Source organism: Rana temporaria, chromosome 7 (assembly GCF_905171775.1).
Source record: "Rana temporaria chromosome 7, aRanTem1.1, whole genome shotgun sequence".
Lineage (NCBI taxonomy): Eukaryota > Metazoa > Chordata > Amphibia > Anura > Ranidae > Rana > Rana temporaria.
The window spans coordinates 34616109-34644103 of record NC_053495.1 but is presented as its reverse complement, the minus strand read 5'-3'; the positions used below and the strand labels follow the sequence as shown (position 1 = coordinate 34644103).

Below are 27995 nucleotides of genomic sequence, written 5' to 3'. Positions count from 1 at the left end.
TGAAAATTGGCTTTGCAAAGTAAACATACTCATTTATAGGAAGCGGCGGCGGCGCTCTGCTGGGGCCCCAGGCCAGCTCGGGGCCCCAAGCAGTTGCTTGTTTTGCCTGTCCTGTTCCGACAGGCCTGATTGCACACTACTGACACCTGCAATCTGTATATACGTTTGATCCCTGTGCTTTGCATGTAGCCTGAGGTTTTAAGTCCCTCCCACAGTGCAATTTTGCTATTACACAAGCCTCGTTATTCTGCTCTGGGTACTCAACACTGCCTCCAATTTTTTACACCACAGTAAGAAAAGGGGGCCCGTCAGTTAATCAGTACAGGGTCACTTTATTTTCTATTAGTCAGTCAATCCCAATATGTACAAAGCACTTGCCAATGACGGGGTGGAAAATTGGACATCTTGTTTTCATGAATTTTGCAAACTTTGAAATGTTTTCTCAAGACCGACATTTCAATTTAACTTCATAAGGTTTTCATTTCATACTTTTCTTTAACTTGACAACCACTAATTTCCAGTTGTCTCGTAATATATACGGTCTTTAAATGTACTTTTTTTTTTTTTTATTGCAGCCACATTTATATAATTTCTATTAAATGTTTCAATTTTTTCTTTGGTTGCGACGTTGAATTTTTTTACTTTAAGTACCGGTATATCTTAATCATTGCTCTACAAGAAAATGCTGTCATTCTATATCACCAAAAATTTACTTCCACTGCTTATATTAAGCAGTTTGAAAAATACATGTTTATAAAATTCTGCCTCTTTCAAATATCAGCAATTTTAGTCCCGAAAAAAAGCGAAACAAAATATAGTGCAATCAACTGCAGCATAATTTCCTGGCTCAAAACTTTTTTATTTATGGAGGCTAAAGTGAAGGGTAAATGACCATAATCAAGGCAGGTCTGCTTGAGTGCGACATAGAATGCATTTAGAGGCCTCGACCTAAAAACCTTTATTTACCCAGATGTCTTTGCTTCTATTGAAGAGAGATACAGTATGTACAAATAGATCTCGTATTGCTTGATATTTTTTTTTCTTGTACGGTTATACCATTATCAACGGATGCTATTAGTCTAGTGTATTTAATTTTACATTTTAAAATGTTTAGATTTTGCCAGCATTTCTACATGCTGTAAGTTTTTGCCAGGACCACCAATAGAAATAAAGTGACCCTGTACTGATTAACTGACGGGCCCCCTTTTCCCACTGTGGTGTAAACAATTGGAGGCAGTGTTGAGTACCCAGAGCAGAATGAGGCTTGTGTAATAGAAAAATTGCACTGTGGGAGGGACTTAAAACCTCAGGCTACATGCAGAGCACAGGGATCAAACGTATATACAGATTGCAGGTGCCAGTAGTGTGCACTCAGGCCTGTCGGAACAGGACAGGCAAAACAAGCAACTGCTTGGGGCCCCGAGCTGGCCTGGGGCCCCAGCAGAGCGCCGCTGTTTCCTATAAATGCTACAGCCTGTAGCGTGGCCGAGCTCCTTTCCTTATTCCTCCTGCAGTCCGGCCGGGTACCGTAACCGCGTGGTACAGGAGATTCAGTTTCCTGTTCCCAGCCGGACTGACAGGATGTACGCACACTCAGTGCTCACTTCCTTTCAGTCTGGCCGGGAACAGCAAACTGAATCTTCTGCAGCGCAGTATACGGTAAGGGGGGGTAAAAAGAACATGGGGGGGAGCCGGGGAGGCAGTCAGAAGAAGTACTAGCTGACGTTCGGCAGCAGCAGCTGTATGCGGCGGTATGCGATAGGGAGGGGGGCAGCAGCTGTATGCGGTAGGGAGGGGAGGGGGGGGGGGGTTGCTGACGTTCGGCAGCATCCCCCCCGCTTATCTGGTTTATAGCAGAATAATTTTTTTTACACTCGTCAACTTACCCCCCCCCCCCGCTTCTCAAACTTGAAACTCAGCAACACCCCCTCCCCCGCTTCTTGCTTGGGCGTGTGCAATGCAGTGTCAGAAGTAGGTAACTTAGAGTGCGGGGGTCAGGTGTAAGTAGTAATGTAGGTGTAATGTCAATGGTGCAAGGGTCAGGTTTATGTAATGTACAGACTTCAGGATAAGGTTATGTAATATAAAGTGTATAGGAATTGGATGTATATAACATTTACAATGCAGGAGTTCAAAGTTTATAGAGCCCAGGAGACCACATCCTTATGGGGATGTAATACAGATACAGTGGCTTCTGATGCCAGCACTTCAGGAAGAGAGGAGAAGGCTTCATCAGGGCTGCTGATGTAGCCCAACGGCCAACTAAAGGAGCTTGCATCCATTTGACAATCCTTGTTTGTGAGAGCAAGTCATCCAGTAAAGTCTGTACATGTTTCATAAGAGCAGAGAGGATTAGAAAGTTTCTGGTCACTGATGGGGACTTGAACCGGACGGCTGGATAACTCCCACTTGGGGCCCCAAGAACACACAATGAGACACACTATGAGGTCAAAATATGTTAGTTTATTAAGGGAAATATCCCTTGGCTTTATACAAAATCAAAGGGATGATGGATTTCAATACATTGGGGTTTGGTTACAGAGAAAAAGGATGGCAATTCTAAGAAAATTTGTTTATCTCCATATGACGTGCAGTCTCATATTTTCAGTAAAAAAGTAAAGGCCAGAATGCGTGCATGAGAAACCAGCCACACTAATCTACTAGTCTAAATGTTTCTAGCCAGTAAACACATACCAAGTCAAACTCATATGATAGAAATAAGAGGGAAATATACAGCATTGAGACATCATTAATCCTTCAGTCACTCTTTAAATGTGGCTTCCGCACCATGTCATGTAGATCCAAGACCTATGGTATTTAACTGTAAAAAAAAATGTTTTTTATTAGATTTGTTTGGAAGTCTTATTGTTTGTGTTCTAATTGTCTTACAGTCCCGAGAAGGTGGGAACTCTCACAAAACAGATGATTGGCTTCAATCTTACAACAAAACAAACTGCAGATGGCGGTGTCAAAGTTCACAAGGTAGGTTGTGGTGTAATTAAGTTAAACCATATTCTTGTGAAAGTCTAACTCAACCCACCTTAATTTTTGCATGTTAAGTGAAGCTCCAGATTTACAAAACCCTGAAAAAAAGTTCTTTGGGAAAACTGTGTGTATGTATGTATCTGTGGTGAGGAATTAAGGTAAACCTGTTTGCTGTCTGTCAATGAGTAAAACAATTATCTGGACTGGGAAATTATATTAAGTGCTGGCACCTAAAGGTTTCCTAACAAACATTCAGTAATCTCCAAGTCCTCACTGACACCTTTACACTCAAATGCCAAGCTGTTGTAATTTTTAAAACGTCCTTGTAGTATTGAAGTGCGTCTCTCTAACTCATTCCAATTGGCCCATCATTATTGGCCAGTAGGAATGTGTGGGAAACAAGAGGGGGCAAGAAAACCCGTAAAGTGTTACTAAACCCACATCATAAAATGACTATCAATACATGGTGTATTACATGCTGTCATACTCCCTCGGTCACTATGGGATTAATTTTCTGTATTCTGCAAAAATCCTGGTTGATCCTGCTGTTCTCTATCCACCCTTTTGGTCATGTTCCCAATGCAGTTGGGGATTTTGCAGAACAGTGTTGGCAGCTTCTGCACATGCTCGATTTTCGGTGCGTTTTCTATGCTGAGGGCTTCCTTCCTATCCCATCTGAGCAGCCCATCTGACTATAGTCACACATGTGGGTGTATACACTGTGGTAAATGACAGCCGACTCCTCTATATTATATGTAGATTGATGGAGGATTCATCCCCCTGTTCTAAGACAAAGGCTGGAGCGCGTGACACAGCCTGTGACTGGCAGAAATCCTCACACACCATTGAATTAAAAATATTAGATTTATATATGTGTATGATGATTTCAGTTTGATAATAATAATTTATTTTTACTCTGTATACTGTTTTTTTTTTTTTTTCTGAACATGTGACCCACAGCAGAGGACTAAAAGCTCCTCCTGCTTATGTTTCCTTGTAGACAGGCTGGGAAAGATCTGGGCCATGTGACAGCTGTATATTGATTAGCAAAAAGTTACTTCGATATTGTTTATTAAAGGGTTTGTAAAGACAAAAATATTTTCCTCTTAAATTAAAGTCTGACAGTAGCTGATAAAGTAAAAAGTAATGTTTTGAATTATAACTAGTTTAATACCTGTTGAAATCGAGCTGTTTTTTCCCCCTCTGTCACTCCTGAATCGTTATTCTCACTGACTTCCTGGTTTGCGGTGCGCATTCATTCTTGCTACATCACGGGCTAATGGGAAGGGAACTACAGTTCCCATTAGGCTTAGCCTCCATGCCGGTGAGGGATAAGAGAGCATCTTCACGCAGGGCTGTAGTCATAGGGAGGGGGTGAGCACATTCTGCTTTCCACCATGCAAAACGGCTCAGATGCTGGTGGAAAGCAAGACGAGGAGAGACAGGAAATGGCATTTTCAAACCTGGATTACTGTATTTTGGAGGTCAAAAGGAAAAACGAGGTAAGTGATATTTAAATATTCTAGCTTACAGCAATCAATTGATCTAATAAAAAACAAACCTTTAGTGTTCCTTTAAATTAATTACAGTGCCATCATCCACGTACAGAAGGAGAAGAGATAATGTAAATTAAACCGTGTGTGCTTAGTATCACTTTAATATTAGCTGGAAGAGTAGATCATGGTCCAAAATTTGCAGGTAGCAGGAAACCTTTATAAATTTATATATAGGTAACATGCAGCGCTTGATATAAATCTGTATGACAGAAAAAAAAGTCTAAGGAACGTGGCCAGAAAGGAGTCTGGGCTGAAGCTGCTCTTCTCATACAGGGGTTTTGTATGATGTATGGCTCAATATGAAGAAAAAATGAATACTCCTGCGCTCAAGAGATTGCCGTGCGGTTAATTGGAAAAGTGGGTCTTCACTAATCAAGCAACACCTGTTTTGTGTGATGTGCGGCACCTGGGACTTTTATTTTTTCCTTATTTGTATTCATGGAGCCAGGATGAGCTCTTTCTCTGTCTGCACTCCCAGCGGTTGACAGCGGAAGAGGACCTATCAGAGCCTTGAGCGGCACCCTTAGTTTTTAGTATGGGTTCAGTTTTTAGTATGGGTTCAGTGCTTCCTGAGTTGGCTGTGGCCTTTAGTCGACACACTAATCCTACTGCAGTAATGCTGGATGCACCACTATCTGCTTTTATCTGACAACTGGCCTAGCTCTTAAGATGACGCTTGAATCATGTGACTGGTTGGAGTTAGAAGACGTTGTTTGCAGTGTCTAAGTCCTACATGCTTTTTATGCTGCAGTGCCTAGATTTCTGGTGAAATACTCTATTATTGGGAGTGGATGTGATTGTAAGGCCTACATGGTTGTCCTTGGGATACTGGCATCCTTTGAGTTTTCCTATGTGACCTGGTCACAGCTACACAGGATTGAGCGTTCCATCTGATGTCTATTCAGCAAGTTCGACCTTTCTTTACCATGAGGGTCCACTCTGTCCAGTAAGGGGAACTACTTGATCGCTGTGGTGGTGCGTGGTTCCATCTGTCACACCGAGGCTGGTGTCGGGACACTATCTCTTCCGGCTTTTTTCAAAGGACTTTTTTTTTTTCTGTCAAAGCTTTATATCAAGTGCTGCATGTTACCTTGAACTATGCTTTATTTGTAATCGACAAATGTGGTGCTAGCTGCTGATTTTATATATTTTGTATGTCATTTTTAGCGCAGATATTTTTTTTTTATATTTTGGAACATTTAGAAATTGCTAAAGGTATTTTTTTTCTTCCTTCCTTTTACTGGTTCACTTCAGGATGTGCCTGCTGTTTGCTTAACCCTGCCAGCAAATCCTGAAGTGACCTCGGAATCTTACATATCTAATGGGATGCCAGAAATGTTTTATTTATTTTAACTCCATGCAAAGTCCTGTGAGAGCAGGACAAAGAAAAAAGGTTAGAGGTTATACTTGCAGTTTTGAATCATTTGCTTCATATATGTTGAAGTAGCTATGGTATTTAACAGTATGCCAAGTTTTAAAAGATGCTTTGATAAATAAGGCCTGCTGTGTCTTGCACAGAAAACCAAGCATCTGTTTTTGGTGGTATATTTAGTTTTAAGCATCTTTTTAATGGTATTGCTCTTGATCTACTCTAATTATGTTTTTTTTGCAGGAAAAGTAAAATGCAGTCTGACGACTGCCAAACAGATCACCACCACCACTTTTGCAGTGCACAAAATACTTCAGTGAGTTGCAAGACCCAGGCAATTAATGAGCTCTCTCTTGGCTTTTGGCAGGTGTCCACGTCCCCGCTACTGTAGGAAAGCCATTTCTTTTAAAATAGGGGAAACAAAAGGCGTCAAGTGATGGTAAAGCCAGCCTCATTATCTTCTGTGTTTAACTACACCTCTGCGCCTTAATATAGAACATAGAGAAACGTCACTTCATTAGGATAAAATTAGCATGTTTCTGAGGCTCCGTACTTAAATGTTTGGATCTCAAAAAGAAAAGCTTGATGCTTTGTAGCTCTAAAAATAAAATGGGGTGCCCTACTTGTTTCCAGGGAAGCAGATAAAGAAATGCAGGCACTACAGTCTTTCATAATGTAAACCTTACATTAAAGGAAAAAAGAAAAACGGATGGTTCCCTCCATTTCTCTTAACCACTTAGCCCCGGAAGGATTTGCCCCTTAATGACCAGGCCATTTTTTGAGATACGGCAGTGCAATGCTTTACTGTCGATTGCACGGTCATGCGACGCTGTACCCAAACACAAGCTTTCTTTTGGTGGTATTTGATAACCTCTGCTGTTTTTTATTTTTTGCGCTATTGAAGTAATTATGCAATAACATACAATCTAATATAAACTATGTAACTATTGCATATATGTATTAACATGTCTTTTTTTTTTTTTAAACCTGAAAAGCAAAAGCCATAATGAGCTAGTATGCACCGCATACTAGCTCGTTATGAAATACTTACCTCGGAACGAGGTGAGATGAACTTACCTGGTCCACGCCAAGGGAGGTGTCTATCTTTCCTCGGCGTGTCTTACGGGTATCGCCGATCCAGCACTGTGATTGGCTGGAGCGGCGATGTCGTCACTCCCGCGCATGCGCGCGGGAGACTTCTCCCCGGCAAGGTCCGGTGGCCGCCGGGCCTTTAGTCAAGGATCTCCGCGGCGCATGCGCCGCTGCAGTCAGCAGCGCTTTGCGGGGGGAATATCTCCTAAACCTTACAGGTTTAGGAGATATTCTTTATACCTACAGGTAAGCCTTATTATAGGCTTACCTGTAGGTTAAAGTGGTAGTACAGAGTATACTACCACTTTAAGATTCTGATGAGCACAATACTGTAAAGTTAGTTATGAAAGCACACACTGCTGCTAGTAAACAATATCTTATTTATTTTCCAAGAAAATAGGAATATTATAACAGCAGATATTTACAGAGCATATAACTACAAAATCTCAAAGATGCTTATCACATCCTCTAGATAGACTCATGGCTGGGCTCAAGATGGTAAAATAGGGCCTGAGCCTCATGGCTTAGGCCCAAGCCAGCATCCAGAGCAAGGGAAAAAGGGATAAGGGACTATTTCTCTTTTTTGTGAGCCCTTTTTACTCAAACATTCATGCTCATTCGTAACCACCCTCACTTGCCTCCTATCCAATGAGATATTGCCAAGAGGGAGTCCTTCTCAATAGATTATATTATTGATCGTCTTGTCATATTGGTCTCTAGGGGTAGTTTTGCCCAAATCTCCAGGAGCTTGTTGATCTTTGACATCAATCATCCTGGCAGCCATTGCTCTCTTGAAGATGGCTTGCAGAGTATTGTCGGCAACAGACATTCCGGAGCCAGGCGTTCAGATGCAAATTCTGCTTGGGGCCATCTGCTTGTATCAACCAGGGAATGAAATACCTTTATCCTTTGAGCCATGAAACTGCAAGTATCAGCATGGCTGATCTTTGGGAATAGGATACTGATATGTAGAAACTCCAGAAATATGACATTAGACCATGTTGCCTTCCAACAGCTATAAACAAAGGGCGAACATTTTTGCTATAATAAATATCCTGCCTCAAAAAAAATATTTATTCAATAGTTTAGGCCAATGTATATTCTTCTACATATTTTTGGTTTGTGCAAAAGTTATCGTGTCTACAAACTATGGGATAGATTTAGGAACTTGTTTTATTGTTTTTATTACTAATGGCGGAGATCTGCAATTTTTATCAGGACTGCAACATTGCGGTGGGTAAATCCGATCCCAAATGACTCTTTTTGAGGACATTGACATTACGTTATATTATATAAATTAATTATATTATATATTAATTATATTACGTTGATCGTGCTATAAAAATGCACTGTTCAAAGTAAAAATGACACTGGCAGGGAAGGGGTTTACACTAGGGGACAATCAAGGGGTTAAGTGTGTTCCCTAGGTGTGCTCTAACTGTAGGGGGTGGGCACATTGGGGCATGACAGGGCTCACTGTTAAATGGGAACAGTAGATCGCTGTAATTTCCCCTGTCAGAACGGGGATCCACTTGTTCTGCCTCTGTACTAGGCAATCATGGGTCGCCGGCAGACATTGAGTTCGCCCGACCTACGGGCACGCTCCCACAGCTGGAGCGAAAGCGGGTCGCTGGCGGCGTTTGGCCACCCGCAAATGCGTTAGCCGCCGTACAGGTATGGCGATTCGCACAGTGCTGATAACCTGCCACAGTATGTCGGCAAGTGGTTAAAGTGGTTGTAAACCCTCACATATACCCAGTAAAGTGACTGCTCTAAGGTGATACGCAGAGATTAGGTGATAAACGGCTAAACCTTTTTCAAAATTAAACATCCAAACCACATCACAGCTGTCAATATACTATATGTATTTATATACGCTCACTTTATTGCTAAAACGACTCTGAAATTCAAGACATAGCTGGGTGTAGTAAGATGTCCGCTGCTGCCTTCTGACTGCAGGTGTTCTGTCAGATTTGCAAACCTGGTAGCAGTGAACGAATGCGCATATGACGGTACATCACTTTAGTTAACTAATGAGTTCGCTATTCTGACAGAACACCAGGCAAAGACAGTCAAGAGGAGCTCCATCGTAGGGCGAGTGCAGACCTGGAGGGCACACCCCACATCCCCCCAAATCCTCCAGCACCAGCCGCCACTGTTTACAACCACTTTAAGCCAACCGCTAATTTCTTATTTACCTATGGATGTGTTCATCACAGAGGTCCCCACTTGGTCCTGTTGTAATAAAGGGGGAGCATCACAAAGGGGCGGCAGCAAGATAGGTTGACTGTTGGCAGTGGAGAGCAGATAGCATGCCCCTGTATCCACCACTGCAAGAGGCACTGTGGCAAGCCATATAAAAGGATAAAAGATGAAGTAATTCTAGGTTTGAGAAGCATGTTTTCTCTTTTTGAAAGCACAGATTAGAAACAAGGAGAATTGGGGGTAAAATGGGGCTTTTTTTTGTCCTTTAAATTGAGCCTGTCTTTAACCTGGAAGGAAATCTTAAAGGCTGCTATTGCAAGCCATTCGTTTTGAAAATACTAGTTACCTGTCTGTCATGTAAACCATTGGTGTCAGTGCTTCCTGATCTCCATTAATAAGCCCTGTGGGTGTTGCGAAACGCGTTGAGAAGTGTGGACTGGGTGGAGTCTGGGCTGAGGTTGCTCTTCTCATTTAGGGGTTTTGTGTGATGTGCAACACCTGGGATTTTCATTTTGCAATTTTAAATGCCTCTATTCCCTCATGACCAGGTCAATGTATGATGTAATAATGTGTATTTAGGTGTAGCAACACCCATTATTTAAAATGAAGCAACTTTTTAAAGCCATTGGCAATATTATGTGCGTTAAAGTGTACCCAAGACCTCTCAAAACAGTCCTACCACCACTGGCGATCAGGGCCCCCTTGAGAGTAGTCCCTGATATATCTTCATTTTCCTTCCTTCAATTATTATAGGATGATGGTACCCACCCCTGTCCCTGTTGTATCAATGAGGCAATCCCCCTTAATTCATATTCATAATGACGTAGAGCGCATCCCAAGCAAAGGGGTCATGTAGGCGTGGTTAGTGGTTGCTCTAATCGAATATCGCCTTTTGCCAATATTCTCCTATTTCTGTGTAGAAGGGCTGTTTTTGAAAAGTTAAATTTTGCTTTAAAGTAAAGACATTTTATTTAGCAGGCCAATGTAAGTTATTTTTTACACAGTAGGAACTTTTCTTGTCCTTTTTATACCATAATATTACTTTCATAGTAGCCCAATGTGCCTTAAAAATCGTATAGTGAATATTTAAAAGATGGTCTTTGCATAAAGCTGTACATGCCCCTATCTGACTGTGTCTGAGTCTTGTCATTGGCTGCTCAGGAATCAATACTTTATTGTGAGAGTAGTTTTTCTAACTCTTTCTTCTAACTTGTTTTTAGGTTATGGTAGCGGAAGCGCTAGACATATCCAGAGAAACCTATTTTGCAATATTGATGGACCGGGCGTGCAATGGACCTGTGCTGGTTGGCAGTCCTCAGGGAGGAGTGGACATAGAAGAGGTGGCTGAGAAAACCCCAGAACTTATTTTTAAGGTAAGTTCTAGTAGGCCTTGCAAATAGAACAGATTTGTACCAAGTACGCCGTAGTGGCAAACTCATGATTTGTAGTCCACTTTATATGTAAATAAAAAACAACTTATTATTTTAGGGATGAAATCTCAAAACAAACATATATTGCATTTAAAAAAGAGTGCATCCATGACAATGAGTTTACAGATTATACTGGGTTTTTTAATCATTGCAATGTCCGAATGTTTATCCATAGCTTGAGTAAAACTTCTGACTACTATGATTTTATTTCAAGTAGGTGGAGAGGGGATCTATCCCTCCTCTGAGTGAGTTATTCAGATCCATTTTGGTGCAGTGGCTGTAAGAATGAGCTTCTAATCTAGAGAGTGAAGTGCTCTGATACATGTACTTGTCTAAGACAATATATAAATAGGCAGTGGGTATAGAAAATAATGACCCCCCCCCCCCCCATTAAAATCGCATTTTGCTGCTTTGAAATGAAGACACCGTTTTTTTTTTATCCAGTGGTTTTTACTATTTATAACATCTAAGTGAAAGATATAACACCAACTTGTCAATTAAGAAATTAAATTAAAAAAAAAATCACTGAGTTTGAAAAGGGATCAACAATCAAGTCTATGGAAGGTGTTTGAGAGTAATGTATTATTACCTGCACTCCCAAAAAACTGATGTGCTTTAAAACCCTATAGAAAACCCCAACTGCTGCTTCAATGTGCTTGCTGGTATTGCACAATAACCAAACTTTAAATTAAATAAAATAGCAGCGCTACAAAAAAATGAGCTGTAACCGTGTGAGAAATGATATTCTACAAATACGCAAATTATATCTTTCCCAAAGTGCATATGCTATAATCCAATATAATCTATTCAAACTATACAGTCCATGAGCCCCTATTTAAGTCAGTCCATGCATGCGAGTTCCCTTTAACGTGTACTAAATATTCATTCAATGATGGGTGCTTCAAATTATTTGTGACCTTGCTTCACAATGAATGATGTGCTACTTCAATCCACCCTTCACACATATGAGTACTCCCAGAAAAAAATGCTCACTCGCCAACCGCAGTTGACCCCCTGATATTACTCCAAGTAGGGTCAAATATGCGCTTTACGCCAAGCCAAAATCTGTCACTCTGGGAAAATACCAATTAATGTATGCTGTAACTTTAACCACTTAAGGACCGGACCAATATGCTGCTAAATGACCCAAGGGGTTTTTACAATTCGGCACTGCGTCGCTTTAACAGACAATTGCGCGGTCGTGCGACGTGGCTCCCAAACAAAATTGGCGTCCTTTTTTCCCCACAAATAGAGCTTTCTTTTGGTGGTATTTGATCACCTCTGCGGTTTTTATTTTTTGCGCTATAAACAAAAAAAAGAGCGACAATTTTGAAAAAAATGCAATATTTTTAACTTTTTGCTATAATAAATATCCCCCAAAAATATATAAAAAAACATTTTTTTTCCTCAGTTTAGGCCGATACGTATTCTTCTACCTATTTTTGGTAAAAAAAATCGCAATAAGCGTTCATCGGTTGATTTGCGCAAAATTTATAGCATTTACAAAATAGGGGATAGTTTTATTGCATTTTTATAATTTTCTTTTTTTTTACTACTTATGGCGGCGATCAGCGATTTTTTTCGTGACTGCGACATTATGGCGGACACTTCGGACAATTTTGACACATTTTTGGGACCATTGTCATTTTCACAGCAAAAAATGCATTTAAATTGCATTCTTTATTGTGAAAATGACAGTTGCAGTTTGGGAGTTAACCTCAGGGGGCACTGAAGGAGTTTCGTTTCACCTAGTGTGTGTTTACAACTGTAGGGGGGTGTGGCTGTAGGTCTGACGTCATCGATCGTGTCTCCCTATAAAAGGAATCTCACGATCGATGCAGCCACCACAGTGAAGAATGGGGAAGCCGTGTTTACACATGGCTCTCCCCGTTCTTCAGCTCCGGGGACCGATCGCCGCACTCCAGCGGCGATCGGGTCCGCGGTCGCGGTCAGGTCCGCGGCACGCGTCGGCGACCCACGGCTGGGTACTAGTACAGGACGTACCTGTATGTGGATGTGCCCAGCCGTGCCATTCTGCCGACGTATATGTGCAGGAGGCACGATAGAGATGGCACACCGACTGCATTATCCCAGTAACTATTTGAAAAATGAAAATGTACTGTATGTGCTCACAAAGGACAGAACAGGACAGACAAGCTCACCAATGTAACGCAATCGTTTTATCCACTCCATGTGCTCCTAAGCTTGGGAGGCCATCACCTGGATCCAACCAGTCTTGCACGTTTCGAGGATGGTACCCTCTTTTTTCAAAGTCAAACTTTTTGGATTCTTACAGCTTGCCAATGTATATATCACGAACCAGGACATAAGATTCCTTTTGCAACTCACACTCCTAGGCCTGTCTCTACAACAACACACGACACATCAATCAATATATCATTAGACACACCGATCAATGTATCATTACACCCATATGTGATTGTTAGCAAATACAATTTTTGCAGTCACTGTGAGAAGTATAAATTACTTTGATAATACACATACTACTTTACCTTAAATTCTTGCACTTTCTCATAATAGATGTAAATGCCAGATATACAGTGTGTGCCCATAGGCACAACAGGGTCACCAACAATTGTATGTCTATACCCAGGTGTTGGGTGATGGTGGAGGGGTGGATAGGGAGTTGCAGTTATTCCTTTTGGAATTATTGCCATTATTTCAGCCTTGTCTGGTAGCCACCCCATAATGTGCATGCACTTCCAAACCAAAGATGAGTAAAATTTTAGGTGGACACCTTCACATGAATGCATTTCTGACATGTTGCAATGTACTTTACAGTTCCGTTTACTTTTAAGAGCCATTAAACCTGTAATTAAAATAAACCTGGTGTACTCACCTGCTCTGTGCAATGGTTTTGATTTTTTCTTATGAGGTCCTTCGCTGGAGCTCCAGGCTCCTTATCTTTGGCAAGTGCCCACATGGAAAGTCGCTTTCCATGGGGGCACCCGTGTGGGCTTTCTCCTGAGTTGCCCTGTCTGCATCTATTAACACAAAGCAGACGGCTCAGCCCCACCTTCCACTTGCTCGGCACCGCATTTGATTGATCAATCTGCCTAGAGAGGAGGGAGACGGCGGCAAGAACTGCTGATCTCGTCGCACATCGCAGAATCAGATCAGGGTCAGGTGAGTGTTCAGAGGGGGCTATGGGGGATTCTGCAGCACAGGTTTTTCATGCATTAAGGTGAAAAACCTTAATGTGGCTGTTAATCACTCTGTTGTCTCCACACAGTCCTCTGTTTAATTATGTTGTGTGTGTTATAAAAAAATTTTTACGTTCTATACTTGATTTCAGAGCAGCACTGACGTGACTGGCCGCCTCTCCCCTCTTACGATCTGACAGCTACAGAATGCCCTGCTAACGTCAGCCAGGAGGAGGAGAGAGATGGCTGGTCACATGAGCGCTGAGCAGCAATTTGAAATCGGGTATTAAACTGCATTTCATTTTATAAAACACAAACACACACAAACACACACACACACACACACACACACACACACACACTGATCTGATTTCAGCAGCAGGAGTGTGGGGGGGGGGGATTGGTGGAGAGGGAGGACAGGGGAGAGCTGCTGATGATGGAGGCACGTAAACTGACCAGTATCAGGGCTCAGCAGCCATGATAATCCAGGGTTAGTTTACAGTGGGGAGGGCAGAACAAGGCAGGATCAGCAAGGTATTTCAGGTGATACAGGGGGCCAAATAATACAGCACAAGCACTGTGGTCTATAACATGCTTTAGGTCAAGTGACTTTGCTCAGGCTGAGATGTTTGTCTGCTGCAGCCTAGAGAGAGCATTTCTTTAGTCTCCTTTCCCCCAGTTATCAGACTGCAACGTTGTAACTGCAAGTCAGAAGGTGAGGGGCTGATCTGTTTTAGACCTTTGTGAACATAGCTAAGGCTGGCCATACACGGAGCAAATTACTTTCCTGCATGGGTTGCAGGAAATAAATTTGCTTGATTTCCCCCATCAACACAGTGTTGATGCCGTAATCTTCCCTTCCCCGGGTCATTGTCTTCCTGCCCCACCGGGAGAAGACCGTGATTATCACTAGCGGCTATATCGGCTGCTTGCGATAATCGCAAAGGAATTGGGCAGGCTGGTTGTACCCAACTTGGCACATTCAGGCTGACCATTAATGGTTTGAATCTCGGCCGGTTCCTGCTCCGTGGGAAGGAAGTCGACTCTGACCCGATATGATCCCGGGACAAAAATGGTGCTATTCTTTTGAAGGCAATGATGCTTAAACTGTCACATGTACACATTCTTAGTAACACTTGTTTTTTAAGAAGTTTAACTAAAACTCCAGACAATCTAAAATAAGCTGTTAAAGCGGATGTTCGCTGAAAAAAATATATTAAAAGCCAGCAGCTACAAAGACTGCAGCTGCTGACTTTTAATATTGGGACACTTACCTGTCCTGGAGTCCAGCACCGTCCGCAGCAGAGGACGAGCGATCGCTCGGCACTCTGCTGCCCCCCGCCATCCTCGGTGAGCGAACCAGGAAGTGAAGCGCTCCGGCTTCACTGCCCGGTTCCCTACGGCGCATGCGGGAGTCGCGCTACGCCTGCTGATTGGCTCCCGCTGTGTACTGGGAGCCGAATGTTCCCAGAACACAACGGGGGGAGGGGGATCTGACGTCCTGCCCGAGACTGTGTGGCCGGAAGTGGGTGCAAATACCTGTCTTTAGACAGGTATCTGCACCCCCCTCCCCCTGAAAGGTGTCAAATGTGACACCGGAGGAGGGGAGGGTTCCGATCAGCAGGAGTTTCACTTTAGGGAGAAGCTCCGCTTTAAGTATAAAATACGGAGCTATGAAATTAAGTAGTCACAAGCTGTTACATGCTTTTCTGCAGAAATATGTATGTTTATTATACATAGTCACTCCTTTAATCCCCGGAAAGTTCCATATGTATTTAACATCTATTTTTTCCCCATACTGTATTTATGATGGGTCCTTTTCAGACTCTTTATATTGAAAAGATCTGGAGGGGTTAATGAGGGATTGCTGTGAGATTGGTTGTTAAGCAAAGAAGCTAAGAAAAATCTTAAAAGCAAAGCACTGCAGGCTACCAGACAAATGGGCACACCAGTCAAGTGTTTTCTTAATAAAACCAGGTTATGTTCTGATACTTTTAAGCACTTGGTGGAATCGTAAAGAGCTTTTTTTTTTTTTTTTTAACAAAGTGATATCGCAGCAGACAGTATCAGAAGACTGGAATTGCAGGAGATCCATGTGGCCGAAAAAGGCTCCAGCTGATGAGCTGCTTGTCTCTGCTAATACAGGATTTAGGGGAGAGTGGAGAAGGATCAGTGGATTTTTCTTCGCTTCACCAGAATAGGATGTTGGCAGAAGTTTTCCAGCGATCACCTAAGTTGCTTTTTTTTTTTTAAGATGAGCAGAGTGGGATTGAAATCACTGCCGGAACTTCAATGTTGATTCTGGTAGTACTGAGCATGTAGGACAATGGTGGTGAACTTAGTTGACATAGGGAGTTTCAAGTGCAGCCAATGTTTAGTTCTCTAGCTGTACACACACACACGAACACAGCCATTCACTGGGACGATCGGTATCCTGCTGTTTCTTCTCCCATGACTCATATGCAGCTTAGAACAGAGTGAATATGATCACCTAGGTGTATGAGTATGGGGTACATCTTCTTTGACGTCTTTTGCCGGGGGGTCCCGGTCTTCACCGCCATCTGGTTCTCTTCCGCCGGGGGCCCCCGCTCTCTTCTTTAGCTCTTTTACGAGCGGGGTCACCGGGTGATATCCGCCCCCTTATGTCATCACCACCCGGAGCATGATGGGACTGTGACGTCATAAGAGGCCTATATAAATCGGTGCGAGCCGCGCACACGGCTTTACAGCGGGAGGAAGCGACGTGTCAACATCAAAGAAGAGAAGCAGAAGGCCCGGGTCCCCAGCTCGTAAAAGAGCTAAAGAAGAGAGCGGGGGCTCCCGGTGGAAGAGAACTAGATGGCGGTGAAGACCGGGACCCCCCGGCGAAAGACGTCAAAGAAGATGTACCCCATACTCATTCACCTAGGCTGGGGGGCCGGCATCTGGGGGCCCCCTTATTAAAGGGGGCTCCCGGATTCCGATAAGCTCCCTGCCCGCAGACCCCGACAACCAATGGCCAGGGTTGAATAGGGATTGGATTTTGGACCCCAAACCAAAAACCAAACAAAAAGGGGGGTTAGGGCAGTTGGACTATTGCGGTACGATAAACAATTGTAAAAATTGCAAGTGTAAAGGAGACAGGCCAGGGTTGTCAGGAAGAGGCCCTGTCTTCATCAACATGGAGACGGGTGCTTTGGGGTGGAGGGGCCGCAGGGCGCCCCTCTGCCCCAAAGTACCTACCTCGCTATGTTGAGGGCATGCGGCCTGGCACGGTTAAGGGGTGGGGGGGGCGCTCGCTTGTCCCCACCCCCTTATCTGTGACCAGCTCAAATTTCATGAATTTGTCAGGAGTTATCAGGCTGATAACAGAGGAATGGGTCAGGAGAGAGCTACGACACTTGGCTTTTTGAAGAGAGATAACAAAATACTGCAGATATACATCTATCTGCAGTATTTTGTTATCTCTCTTCAAAAAGCCAAGTCTCGTAGCTCTCTCCTGACCCATTCCTCTGTTATCAGCCTGATAACTCCTGACAAATTCTCGGACACATCAGATAAAAGCAGCCTGAAATTTCTGTCCGGGGAGGTTGCTAAAATTCATTACCAAGGAGCTGGCCCGATTACAAAACACCTCTGAGATTCTCTGCCTATGCTGAGAGGGGGTGTGTGCCTTTCCTCCAATCAGCAGGAGTGCGGCTCCGTGTCTGAATGAATACAGGAAGCTGTGGCTCAGCTCAGGTGCCCCCATAGCCAGCTGCTAGCTGTGGGGGCAAGAGGGACAGGCCAGGAGCACCGAAGAGGGACCTGAGAAGAGTAGGATCTGGGCTGTCCTGTACAAAACCACTGCACAGAGTACGACATGTTTTGTTATTTTTAAGGAAAAAAACAATACTTTAGTATCACTTTAAGTCGCCTTTCACAAGAACGGCTGTTTTGCCGCAGTTAAAAGCATGTTTGTTTTGCTGGAATTCAAGACTCCAGGCACAGCAGTCAGGTGCGATTAGCTGCGGTTGCGTTTAGCCGCGGCACGATATTGAACGGGGATCCCTGCCAATACCGAGTACTGTGTCTGGTATGAATCTTGAGGGGGAACTCCAATCCAAATTTCAAATAAAAAAACCGGCATGGGCTCCATCAGACCCTTATCCGAGTAGCAGCCCGGCCGGTCAGGAAAGGGGGTGTATGTGACCAGCTCAAATTTCATGAATCGGGTTTAAATCCATTTTAATAACTTACAGCATATTTTCACACCTGCCTAAAACTTTTTCACAGTATTTTACAGTATTACTGGTTTTTGTTTTTCAGTTTAAAAAAAAAAAAGTTTTGACAATACTTTAATATTCCTTTTTGACTGAAATGTTCCTTTTGCTTTGTCAGGACCTTGGCACGCCGATTTCTTTTTCTGTTCTTTTGTAAATTGATTGGATGATCAGAAGCGTTCCCTTCCAGACATTCCATCAGTTCATTTCTAGTTTACAGATTGCCCCTCAGAACACATTTTTCTTGGAATGAAATGTAACAATGAATGTTTTTTCAAAGCCAAAACAAAGACCTCTCCCCAAAGCATATTTTGTAAAAACACGGCTGGGTCGTGGCATCGGCAACAGCAATAAGATTCCGGAGCCTGTCAGAAAAATTAGCAGCTTAATGTTTGTCAAAGCCATCTGCCCAGTAATTAGAAGTGAAAAGCGGTGTCAGATTGTCTTGTCGCTGTGCCACCGTCTTGTTGTGGAAGGACTTCCTTCAAAGCCTGGTGACATAATTATAATGTACCCTTCAGGCACCTGTTACAACTTTGAAATCTTGGCACTGGGGTGCATATTAATTTTTCATTTATCGCTGACTTAAATATTATTTTAGTTTTGCATAATGACTTTCTCGTCTGGTTTAACCATTTTTGTCTTTCTTTTTGTTTTAAAAGGAGGAAATAGACATATTTGAAGGAATAAAAGACAGCCAGGCATTGAAGATGGCAGACAATTTGGGATTCAAAGGACCTCTTCAGCAACAGGTAAGGAAGATGGAAGGTTGAGAGGTGCCATCAAGGATGATTTGATATAACTTAACTACTTTAGACCCGGGCCATAGTAAAAAGACGGCCTCCAGGTGGCTCTATAAATCCGGGAGGCTGTCTTTTTACGGCCTGGCGGCCGCGATGTCCGCCAGGTGCCCACGATCGGCAATGACAGAGCAGGTACGTGGAGCTCTGTGTGTAAACACAGAGCTCCACGTCCTGTCAGGGAGAGGAAACAGAAGCTGTGTCCCTTGTACATAGGGACACAGCATCGGTCACCTCCCCCCACAATCACTCCCAGGATACACATTTAACCCCTTCCTCGCCCCCTTCCCTGCCAGTCACATTTATACAGTAATCAATGCATTTTTATAGCACTGTTCGCTGTATTAATGTGAATGGTCCCAAAAATGTGTCAAAAGTGTCCGATGTGTCCGCCGCAATATCGCAGTCCTGACAAAATTCGCAGATCGCCGTATTGCTAGTAAAAAAAAAAAAATAATCAAAAAAAATGTCAGAATTCTATCCCCTATTTTGTAGCCACAATAACTTTTGCGCAAACCAATCACTATACGCTTATTGCGATGTGTTTTTTTTACCAAAAATATGTAGAATACGTATCGGCCTAAACTGAGAAAAAAAAGTTTTTTTTAAGGCTGCATTCACACCTAAGCGACAAAACGTCCGACGCGGGACGCTTCTGCCGCTAGAGGGGAGAATTCCCATTGCCGCCTATGGAGATGGTTCACATCTCATAGACGCGCAACGCCTGTCGCCTGAAAAAAAGTCCCGGACCCTTTTTTTCACGCGACAGGCGCGTTTTCCCATAGACAGCAATGGGAATACTTTAGGAAAAAAAAAAAAAAATGAAACATTTGTACTCGCGGCAAATCTGCCGCTACACGCGAACGCGGCTGTCGCTTAGGTGTGAATGCAGCCTAAAAGAAAATTGTTTGATATTTATTATAGCAAAAAGTAAAAAATATTGTGTTTTGTTTTTTTTTTTCAAAATTGTCGCTTTTTTTTTCGTTTATAGCGCAAAAACTAAAAAACGCAGAGGTGATCAAATACTACCAAAAAAAGCTCTATTTGTGGGGAAAAAATGACGTAAATTTTGTTTGGGAGGCACGTCGCAAATGAATTTTTTTAAAAAAATAGCCAGTAAAGTTGGCCCATTTCTTTTTTTTTTGTATAAATGTAAAAGATTTTACGCCGTGAGAATCGTGATCTTCATTCTAAGCAAAAAAATTGTGATTCTCATTTTTGCCAGAATCGTGCAGCTCTACTGTTCCATATTAGTATAGGTCGGCTTTAGCTATAATTTGCTAATCTAGTATCACTTGGCGGTTTTTGCATTGTGCGCATAAGTCAGGTTACCGCAGTGTAAGACCTCATAATGAAGCAACCTTGTTGGGAGATGCGTCTCCATCGGAGAGCTGTTATCTCATGTCGGGAGTGTGCTTAAACCACAACACATCAATAACTTAAGTGTTATTACACCCAACAAGTCAGCCTTAAACAATTGGAATCAGCGAGCAGTTGGATGACACATTCCAGGGGACGGATACATCTGCCGCTGTGCTTCTGTTTCCCCCAGCCTGCCCTCATACTCTCCTATATTCCTTCGCTTTTTGTTCTTTTATTTATTTTTGGTATGTTTACACTTTGGGAATATGAATACAAGAACAGAAATGTCCAATGTTCACAAACAGGCAAGTAGCAGTTTACTGTGTATTGTTAATTTAATGGATAATTTAATATAGCCACATATGCCTGGTTTATTACAGAGCCGAGCAAAACTTTATTTTCATTCTGTTCGGAATAGCTTTTTTTTTTTTTTTTTTGGTTGATATTATAGTGATAGTTACATCTCGGCTTATTACTTCTTCCTTTGATGGCCATGAACCAATAGCATACTTAAAAATGGGAGCTGCACAGAGAGTTTTTTTTTTTACCTTAACCACTTAAGGACCGGACCAATATGCTGCTATATGACCCAAGGGGTTTTTACAATTCGGCACTGCATAGCTTTAACAGACAATTGCGCGGTCGTGCGACGTGGCTCCCAAACAAAATTGGCTTCCTTTTTTCCCCACAAATATAGCTTTCTTTTGGTGGTATTTGATCACCTCTGCGTTTTTTATTTTTTGCGCTATAAACAAAAATAGAGCGACAATTTTGAAAAAAAATGCAATATTCTTTACTTTTTGCTATAATAAATACCCCCAAAAACATATATAAAAATTTTTTTTTCCTCCGTTTAGGCCGATACGTATTCTTCTACCTATTTTTGGTAAAAATCGATTGGTTTGCGCAAAATTTATAGCGTTTACAAAATAGGGGATAGTTTCATTGCATTTTTATTAATTTTTTTTTTTTTTACTACTAATGGCGGCGATCAGCAATTTTTTTCGTGACTGCGACATTATGGCGGACACTTCGGACAATTTTGACACATTTTTGGGACCATTGTAATTTTCACAGCAAAAAATACATTTAAATTGCATTGTTTATTGTGAAAATGACAGTTGCAGTTTGGGAGTTAACCACAGGGGGCGCTGTAGGATTTAGTGTTCACCTAGTGTGTGTTTACAACTGTACGGAGGTGTGGCTGTAGGACGGACGTCATCGATCGAGTCTCCCTATATAAGGGATCACTCGATCGATGCAGCGCCATAGTGAAGCACGGGGAAGCCGTGTTTACATATGGCTCTCCCCATTTTTCAGCTCCGGGGAGCGATCGCGACGGAGCGGCTATAAACGAATAGCCGCGCCGTCGTCCCGGATCGCTCCCCGAGCGAATCCGACCGCCGCATGTAGCGGGGGGGGGGGTCCCCCGATCGGACCCCCCACCCGCTAGAAGGCAGGGACGTCAAGGTACGCCAATGTGCCTGTACGTGCCATTCTGCCGGGAAGGGGTTAAAGTGGATGTAAACCCAAATTGTTATTTTTTTTATGTCACAATGTAGAGTATAAGATTTCCTATCATCTGTGCCCAGTCTTGCCACATATAGTTAACCCAGCTCTGAGCAATCCACTTTTATTGTTCAGTGAAAATTAACAGACTTCCAGATAAAAACCTGTCTAAATAAAAGTCCTTTCCGTCCCCTTGCTTCGAGTGACAGGGTTTTTACATATCTCGTGCACTAGCTTGGACACATGCACATTCCTGGATGTTTATCATAATATGGGGGGTGATCCACAGTTCATTGTGAGAGGTGATGTATGTCACTCGAAGCAAGGGGACGGAAAATACTTTTTATTTAGACAGGTTTTTATCTGGAAGTCTGTTAATTTTCGCTGAACAATAAAAGAGGATTGCTCAGAGCTGGATTAACTGTGTGGCAAGACTGGGCACAGATGATAGGAAATCTTATTCTCTACATTGTGACATCAAAAAAATAAATAACATTTTTTGGGTTTACATCCACTTTAACCCCTTCAGCCCCAGAAGAATTTACAGCCTTCCTGACCAGAGCACTTTTTGCGATTCGGCACTGCGTCGCTTTATTTGACAATTGCGCGGTCGTGCAACGTGGTACCCAAACAAAACTGACGTTCTTTTTTTCCCCTCAAATAGAGCTTTCATTTGGTGGGATTTTTTGCGCTATAAACAAAAAAAGTGACAATTTTGAAAGAAAAAACAATATTTTTAACTTTTTTGCTATAATAAATATCCTCAAGAAAAATATATATATTTTTTTTTTTCCTCAGTTTAGGCCGATATATATTCTTCTACATATTTTTGGTAAAAAAATTGAAATAAGCGTATATTGATCCGTTTGCTCAAAAGTTTATAGCGTCTACAAAATAGGGGATAGATTGTGGCATTTTTATTAATATTTTTTTTTTTACTAGTAATGGCGGCGATCTTGCGATTTTTATCGTGACATTATGGCGGACACTTTTGACGCTATTTTGGGACCATTGTCATTTATACAGTGATTAGTGCTATAAAAATGCACTGATTACTGTGTAAATGACACTGGCAGGGATGGGGTTAACCACTAGGGGGCAGTGGCAGGTAAGGGGTTAAGTGTGTCCTAGGGAGTGGTTCTAACTGTCTGGGGGCTGGGCTACAAGTGACAGGACAGTGATCACTGCTCCTGATGACAGGGAGCAGTAGATCGCTGTCCTGTCACTATGCAGAACAGGGAAATGCCTTGTTTACATAGGCATCTCCCCGTTCATGCAGCTCCGTGACACGATTGCGGGACAACGGCAGACATCGAGTCTGCGGGTCTCGTGGGCACGGTCACGGAGCAAGCGTTGGGTGCACGCGCAGCCGTGAGACTCCAGGACTGGCTATTTTCACCACATACTGAACTCCTCTAATTTCACCTGTGAGTTACTACTTGTTTTTATTAAATATATAATTTATACTGCACCCAGTCTGGCGCCCCTCTGTTCCTATTGAAGCCTGCGGTCGGCTGATGTCACAGAGCTGGTCCAGGCTCAGGAAAGATTGAGAGCCTGATCTGGCTACTCCCGCCCCCTTCACAGCCCAGCGACCCCAGTGAGAGTGGGGGGGCAGAACAGAGAGCAGGTGATTGAGTCACTAGTTCTCTGCTCAGGGAGCTGTCAGAAACGAGCAGTCAGCGGTGTTTGATCGCTCGGTTCTCAGTGTTGGAGCAGGTGGGGGGCAGATGCAGCATTGGACCGATGCTGCATCCAGTTAGGTAAGTATGATTCCAAAATTAAAATTAATATCTTACTTCTCTTTTAATGTAGAGAATGCGTGAGGGTTAAAACTCTCTCGGCCTTTACAATGACTTTAACCGCTTCAGCACCAGGCACTTTCACCCCTTCCTGGTGGGGGGGGGGGGGGAGTGTATGTGGGGTCTTAGTTCACCTTTACAATTTTCTGTAAAGATGAACTAACACTTTAACTTTAATGCTTTACATTCTAGCCAGCTGTTAACTTTTGCAGCAAGGCGATATGATCATTCTAATAAGTTATTTTTTAAGGAAGAAGTGATCAACTGAAACGTAGCTACCACTGTAATATCAGCCCAAAAAAATACAGCTGTTACGAACATAATGAAAATACATTTTTGCTCGGCTCTGTAATAAACCTGGCGTACGTGAATTTATTAAATCATCCATTAGATGAACAATACACCGTAAACTGCTACTTGCCTGTTTGTGAACAGCGAACATTTCTGTTCATGTATTGATTTGATCCTAAAGTGAAAACATACAAAAAAACGAGAGGTAAGTATAGTGGGGGCCAGGGAAGGTGGGGGGGGGGTTGTTGCATGGAAAGGGTGTACAGCAGGGATAAGCAATTAGCGGACCTCCAGCTGTTCCAAAACTACAAATCCCATCATGCCACTGCCTTTGGGTCTCATGCTTGTTGCTGTCAGAGACTTGCTATGCCTCATGGGACTTACATCCACTTTAACCACTTCAGCCCCAGAAGAATTTACCGCCTTCCTGACCAGAGCACTTTTTGCGATTCGGCACTGCGTCGCTTTATTTGACAATTGCGCGGTCGTGCAACGTGGTACCCAAACAAAACTGACGTTCTTTTTTCCCCCTCAAATAGAGCTTTCATTTGGTGGGATTTTTTGCGCTATAAACAAAAAAAGAGTGACAATTTTGAAAGAAAAAAACAATATTTTTAACTTTTTTGCTATAATAAATATCCTCAAGAAAAATATATAATTTTTTTTTTCTCAGTTTAGGCCGATATATATTCTTCTACATATTTTTGGTAAAAAAATTGAAATAAGCGTATATTGATCCGTTTGCTCAAAAGTTATAGCGTCTACAAAATAGGGGATAGATTGTGGCATTTTTATTAATATTTTTTTTTTTACTAGTAATGGCGGCGATCTTGCGATTTTTATCGTGACATTATGGCGGACACTTTTGACGCTATTTTGGGACCATTGTCATTTATACAGTGATTAGTGCTATAAAAATGCACTGATTACTGTGTAAATGACACTGGAAGGGATGGGGTTAACCACTAGGGGGCAGTGGCAGGTAAGGGGTTAAGTGTGTCCTAGGGAGTGGTTCTAACTGTCTGGGGGCTGGGCTACAAGTGACAGGACAGTGATCATCATGCCACTGCCTTTGGGTCTCATGCTTGTTGCTGTCAGAGACTTGCTATGCCTCATGGGACTTGTAGTTCTGCAACAGCTGGAGGACCGCCAATTGCTTAACCCTGGTGTACAGTGTTGGCCTTTACATTTTTTATGTAATGGTGAATTCAGGTTTTAATGCTTGCCTATCTAGTAGCTGAGGAGTTAAAGCTCCTTTTGTTTTTAGAAATGTCGACATTGCTTATCCAACACTCTTGGGTGTGTCAGGGTGTCCCACATGGTTCCTCCTAAAGCCTCGTACACACGATCCAATTTTATGGCCATACTTGTCTAATGGACGTGTTGTGTCGGATAATCCGACCGTTTGTATGCTCCATCAGACAATTATTGGCTGAATTAATGACGACAAAAGTTGGCTGTTCATGCTCACCAATTGTTGGGCAATAAATCTGTTACGAACAAAAAGGGGAGCATAGCCTCATGTAAAGATGAATAATAAATAATAAAAATGTACCATCATCCCAGTTACAGTAGAGAAAGGGGGAGAGTGGGGGCAAGGGAATAGTAGCTGAAGCTAAACCCAAAGCTACCCACTCAGTTGGTTTGGGGGGACTATCTCGGTACTGATGAAATTCAATAAACATAATAGTATAAAAAGTTTATTTATGTAAAAAAAAATGGAAAACAGACAATTGTACAGATCAATGATTCATAAAATCGACTTGATTTAAATCAAACCCGCCATAGCTGTATTGTTTAAAGCAGGGATATGCAATTAGCGGACCTCCAGCTGTTGCAGAACTACAATTCCCATGAGGCATAGCAAGACTCTGACAGCCACAAGCATGACACACAGAGGCAGAGGCATGGTGGGACTTGTAGTTTTGTAACAGCTGGAGGTCCGCTAATTGCATATCCCTGGTTTAAAGGATTAGTCCACCTAAAACTGATAATTAATTTTGCTGGGAAGACAAACCACCTGAACATTTCTTATATTTCTTGGGGACTTCACTTATGGTTATAAGGGGCTCCCACTCTGTTCGATTTTTGTTTATTTCATATTATGGGAAGAGTTGGAACACACAAAAGTGGACAGTAAGGCTACGTTCCCATCTGCTGCATGTGGCAAATGCACTCAAAATCGCATGCTTTCCTGACATGTACAGAAAGATGCTGCCATTTAACAGGCGCATATCAGTGCCATTGATTGTTAATGGAATCCTCACCCATCTGCTAATGCATGCATTTCTGCACCATGCGGTTTGGTTTGGTGCAATTTTGAAAAAGGCTCTGGGATTTCTTATGTACATTTCTTGTGCGTAGAGCAGCCCATTGAAATAAATGGGTTGCCCCTACATGCCACGTGCAGTAACATGTATGCGCTTCATCGCAACTGTATGGTGTGAATGGAGCCTAACAACCAAAACACCCACATGGGTAGGAATTATGGCAGGGAGACCTTTACTGTTGAAAGTATCAGAGACATCTTGATAAACAGGTAGTTGACAAAGGCTCCATATAAGCAATTTTATCACTTTTGTGTGGACTGACACTGGACTGAAACAGAATTACTGGTTTTGTCCACTTTTCTCTACCCCAGTGGTCATCAACCCTGTCCTCGGGGCCCACTAACAGGCCAGGTTTTATGTATTACCTTGACGGCGCTGCAGACTAGAATACTGCAATCACTGAGCAGCAAATGATATCACCTGTGATGTATTTCAGTTATCTTGCAAACCTGGCCTGTTAGTGGGCCCTGAGGACAGGGTTGATGACCACTGCTCTACCCAATGAGAAGGCTGCTACCATTTCTGGTACCAATGTTTTTGGTAGTCAAATTGAACTTGGCTTAGCCGAATCCTAGTTGCATGCACAGATTGTATAGAAACTGGGCCCTGGACATTACATTGCCCATATGAAGAAGGAAGGTTATTCAGCTGCTGCAAACAGAACCATCTATAAAAACATTTTGAGAAAAAAAAAATTTTTAGCTGCATTAATCTGCATGTAATTCAGTACTGTACATTCACTGATGCTATTGGCAAAAAGTATTAAAAATTATTTTTTAATTGATTAGCAAAACACACTTATTTTTTTTGTTTTTGTTAATTAAAACTTGCAGGCAATCGCGCTACTCTTTAACAGGACATTAATCATTATATAATTTTGTGAACTAATATTCACTTCAGTGCAGCCTTGCGTTGTGTTGATGACTTTTTTATAAGCTTGCGTTAAATCAGAGGTACAATTTATCCTTAGTTTTCCTCTTTTTAATTCCTCATTTGTAATGCTTTCAAGTGTGTTATGGAACAATTTTATATTTCATATAAGACTCATCCTTTCCATGTGGTGTAATTGTGTTTAATGAAATGCAGGCCGCCGATCAGATTAAGAAGCTGTATGAGCTCTTTCTGAAAGTTGATGCCACTCAGGTTGAAGTGAACCCCTTCGGTGAGACTCCGGAAGGACAAGGTGAGAAGGAACAATTGTTTAATTGTGTTTTTTTAAATCATCACGATTCCTTTCCTTAGAGGTCTGAACATTACAGTAAATTTGATTATTTTGTTATTGCTGAAAGATATCAAGCAGAGTATATATGAGGCTATCATGATTTGTATGCAAGTTCATAGATGCTAAGAGGTTGTTCATTCCATCATTAAAAACTTTCAGAAGAGATCGCGAGAATATAGCAAGGTTCCTATGACTGCAGTTCCCGGATCATTTCTTCCCCTTGATATTTTGGTAAAGATAGTTAGGAAAAGGCAAGAGTGAACCACAGGACGGAGAAGGACTATATAGCAAACAGCGGTTAGGAAGCTCCAGCTGTTCTTGCTTCCTAGTTGCCAAAAGTTTGTGGGTTCTTGACAATCGCACCTATATGAACTTGTTGGCTATTCCATTCCAAAACCATGGGCATTACTTTGCAGTTTCTGCACTCTCCTTGGTGGATTTAACAGCCTCCACTGTTAAGGGAAGAATTTCCACAAGATTTTGGAGTTTGCCTGTGGAAAATTGCACCCGTTTGGCTAAAAGGGTATTTGCAAGGTTAAAGTGATATTCAAGTCAAATGTAAAAAATAAACATGTTATACTTAGTGCCGGTTCACACTACAGCGACTTGGGATCCGACTTGTGTCGCCCCAAGTCGC

At 42.3% G+C, this 27995-nt stretch overlaps 1 protein-coding gene across 1 annotated transcript in view; it reads left to right on the top strand.

Annotated features, from left to right (window-relative positions):
- SUCLG2 (succinate-CoA ligase GDP-forming subunit beta) overlaps nt 1-27995 on the top strand; it is a 297736-nt gene that overhangs the window by 81471 nt on the left and 188270 nt on the right. Inside the window, exons 4-7 of the mRNA XM_040359196.1 lie at nt 2892-2982; nt 10428-10580; nt 18705-18794; nt 27223-27319. Coding sequence (XP_040215130.1) covers nt 2892-2982; nt 10428-10580; nt 18705-18794; nt 27223-27319 — 431 coding nt within the window. The remainder of the gene's footprint in view (nt 1-2891; nt 2983-10427; nt 10581-18704; nt 18795-27222; nt 27320-27995) is intronic.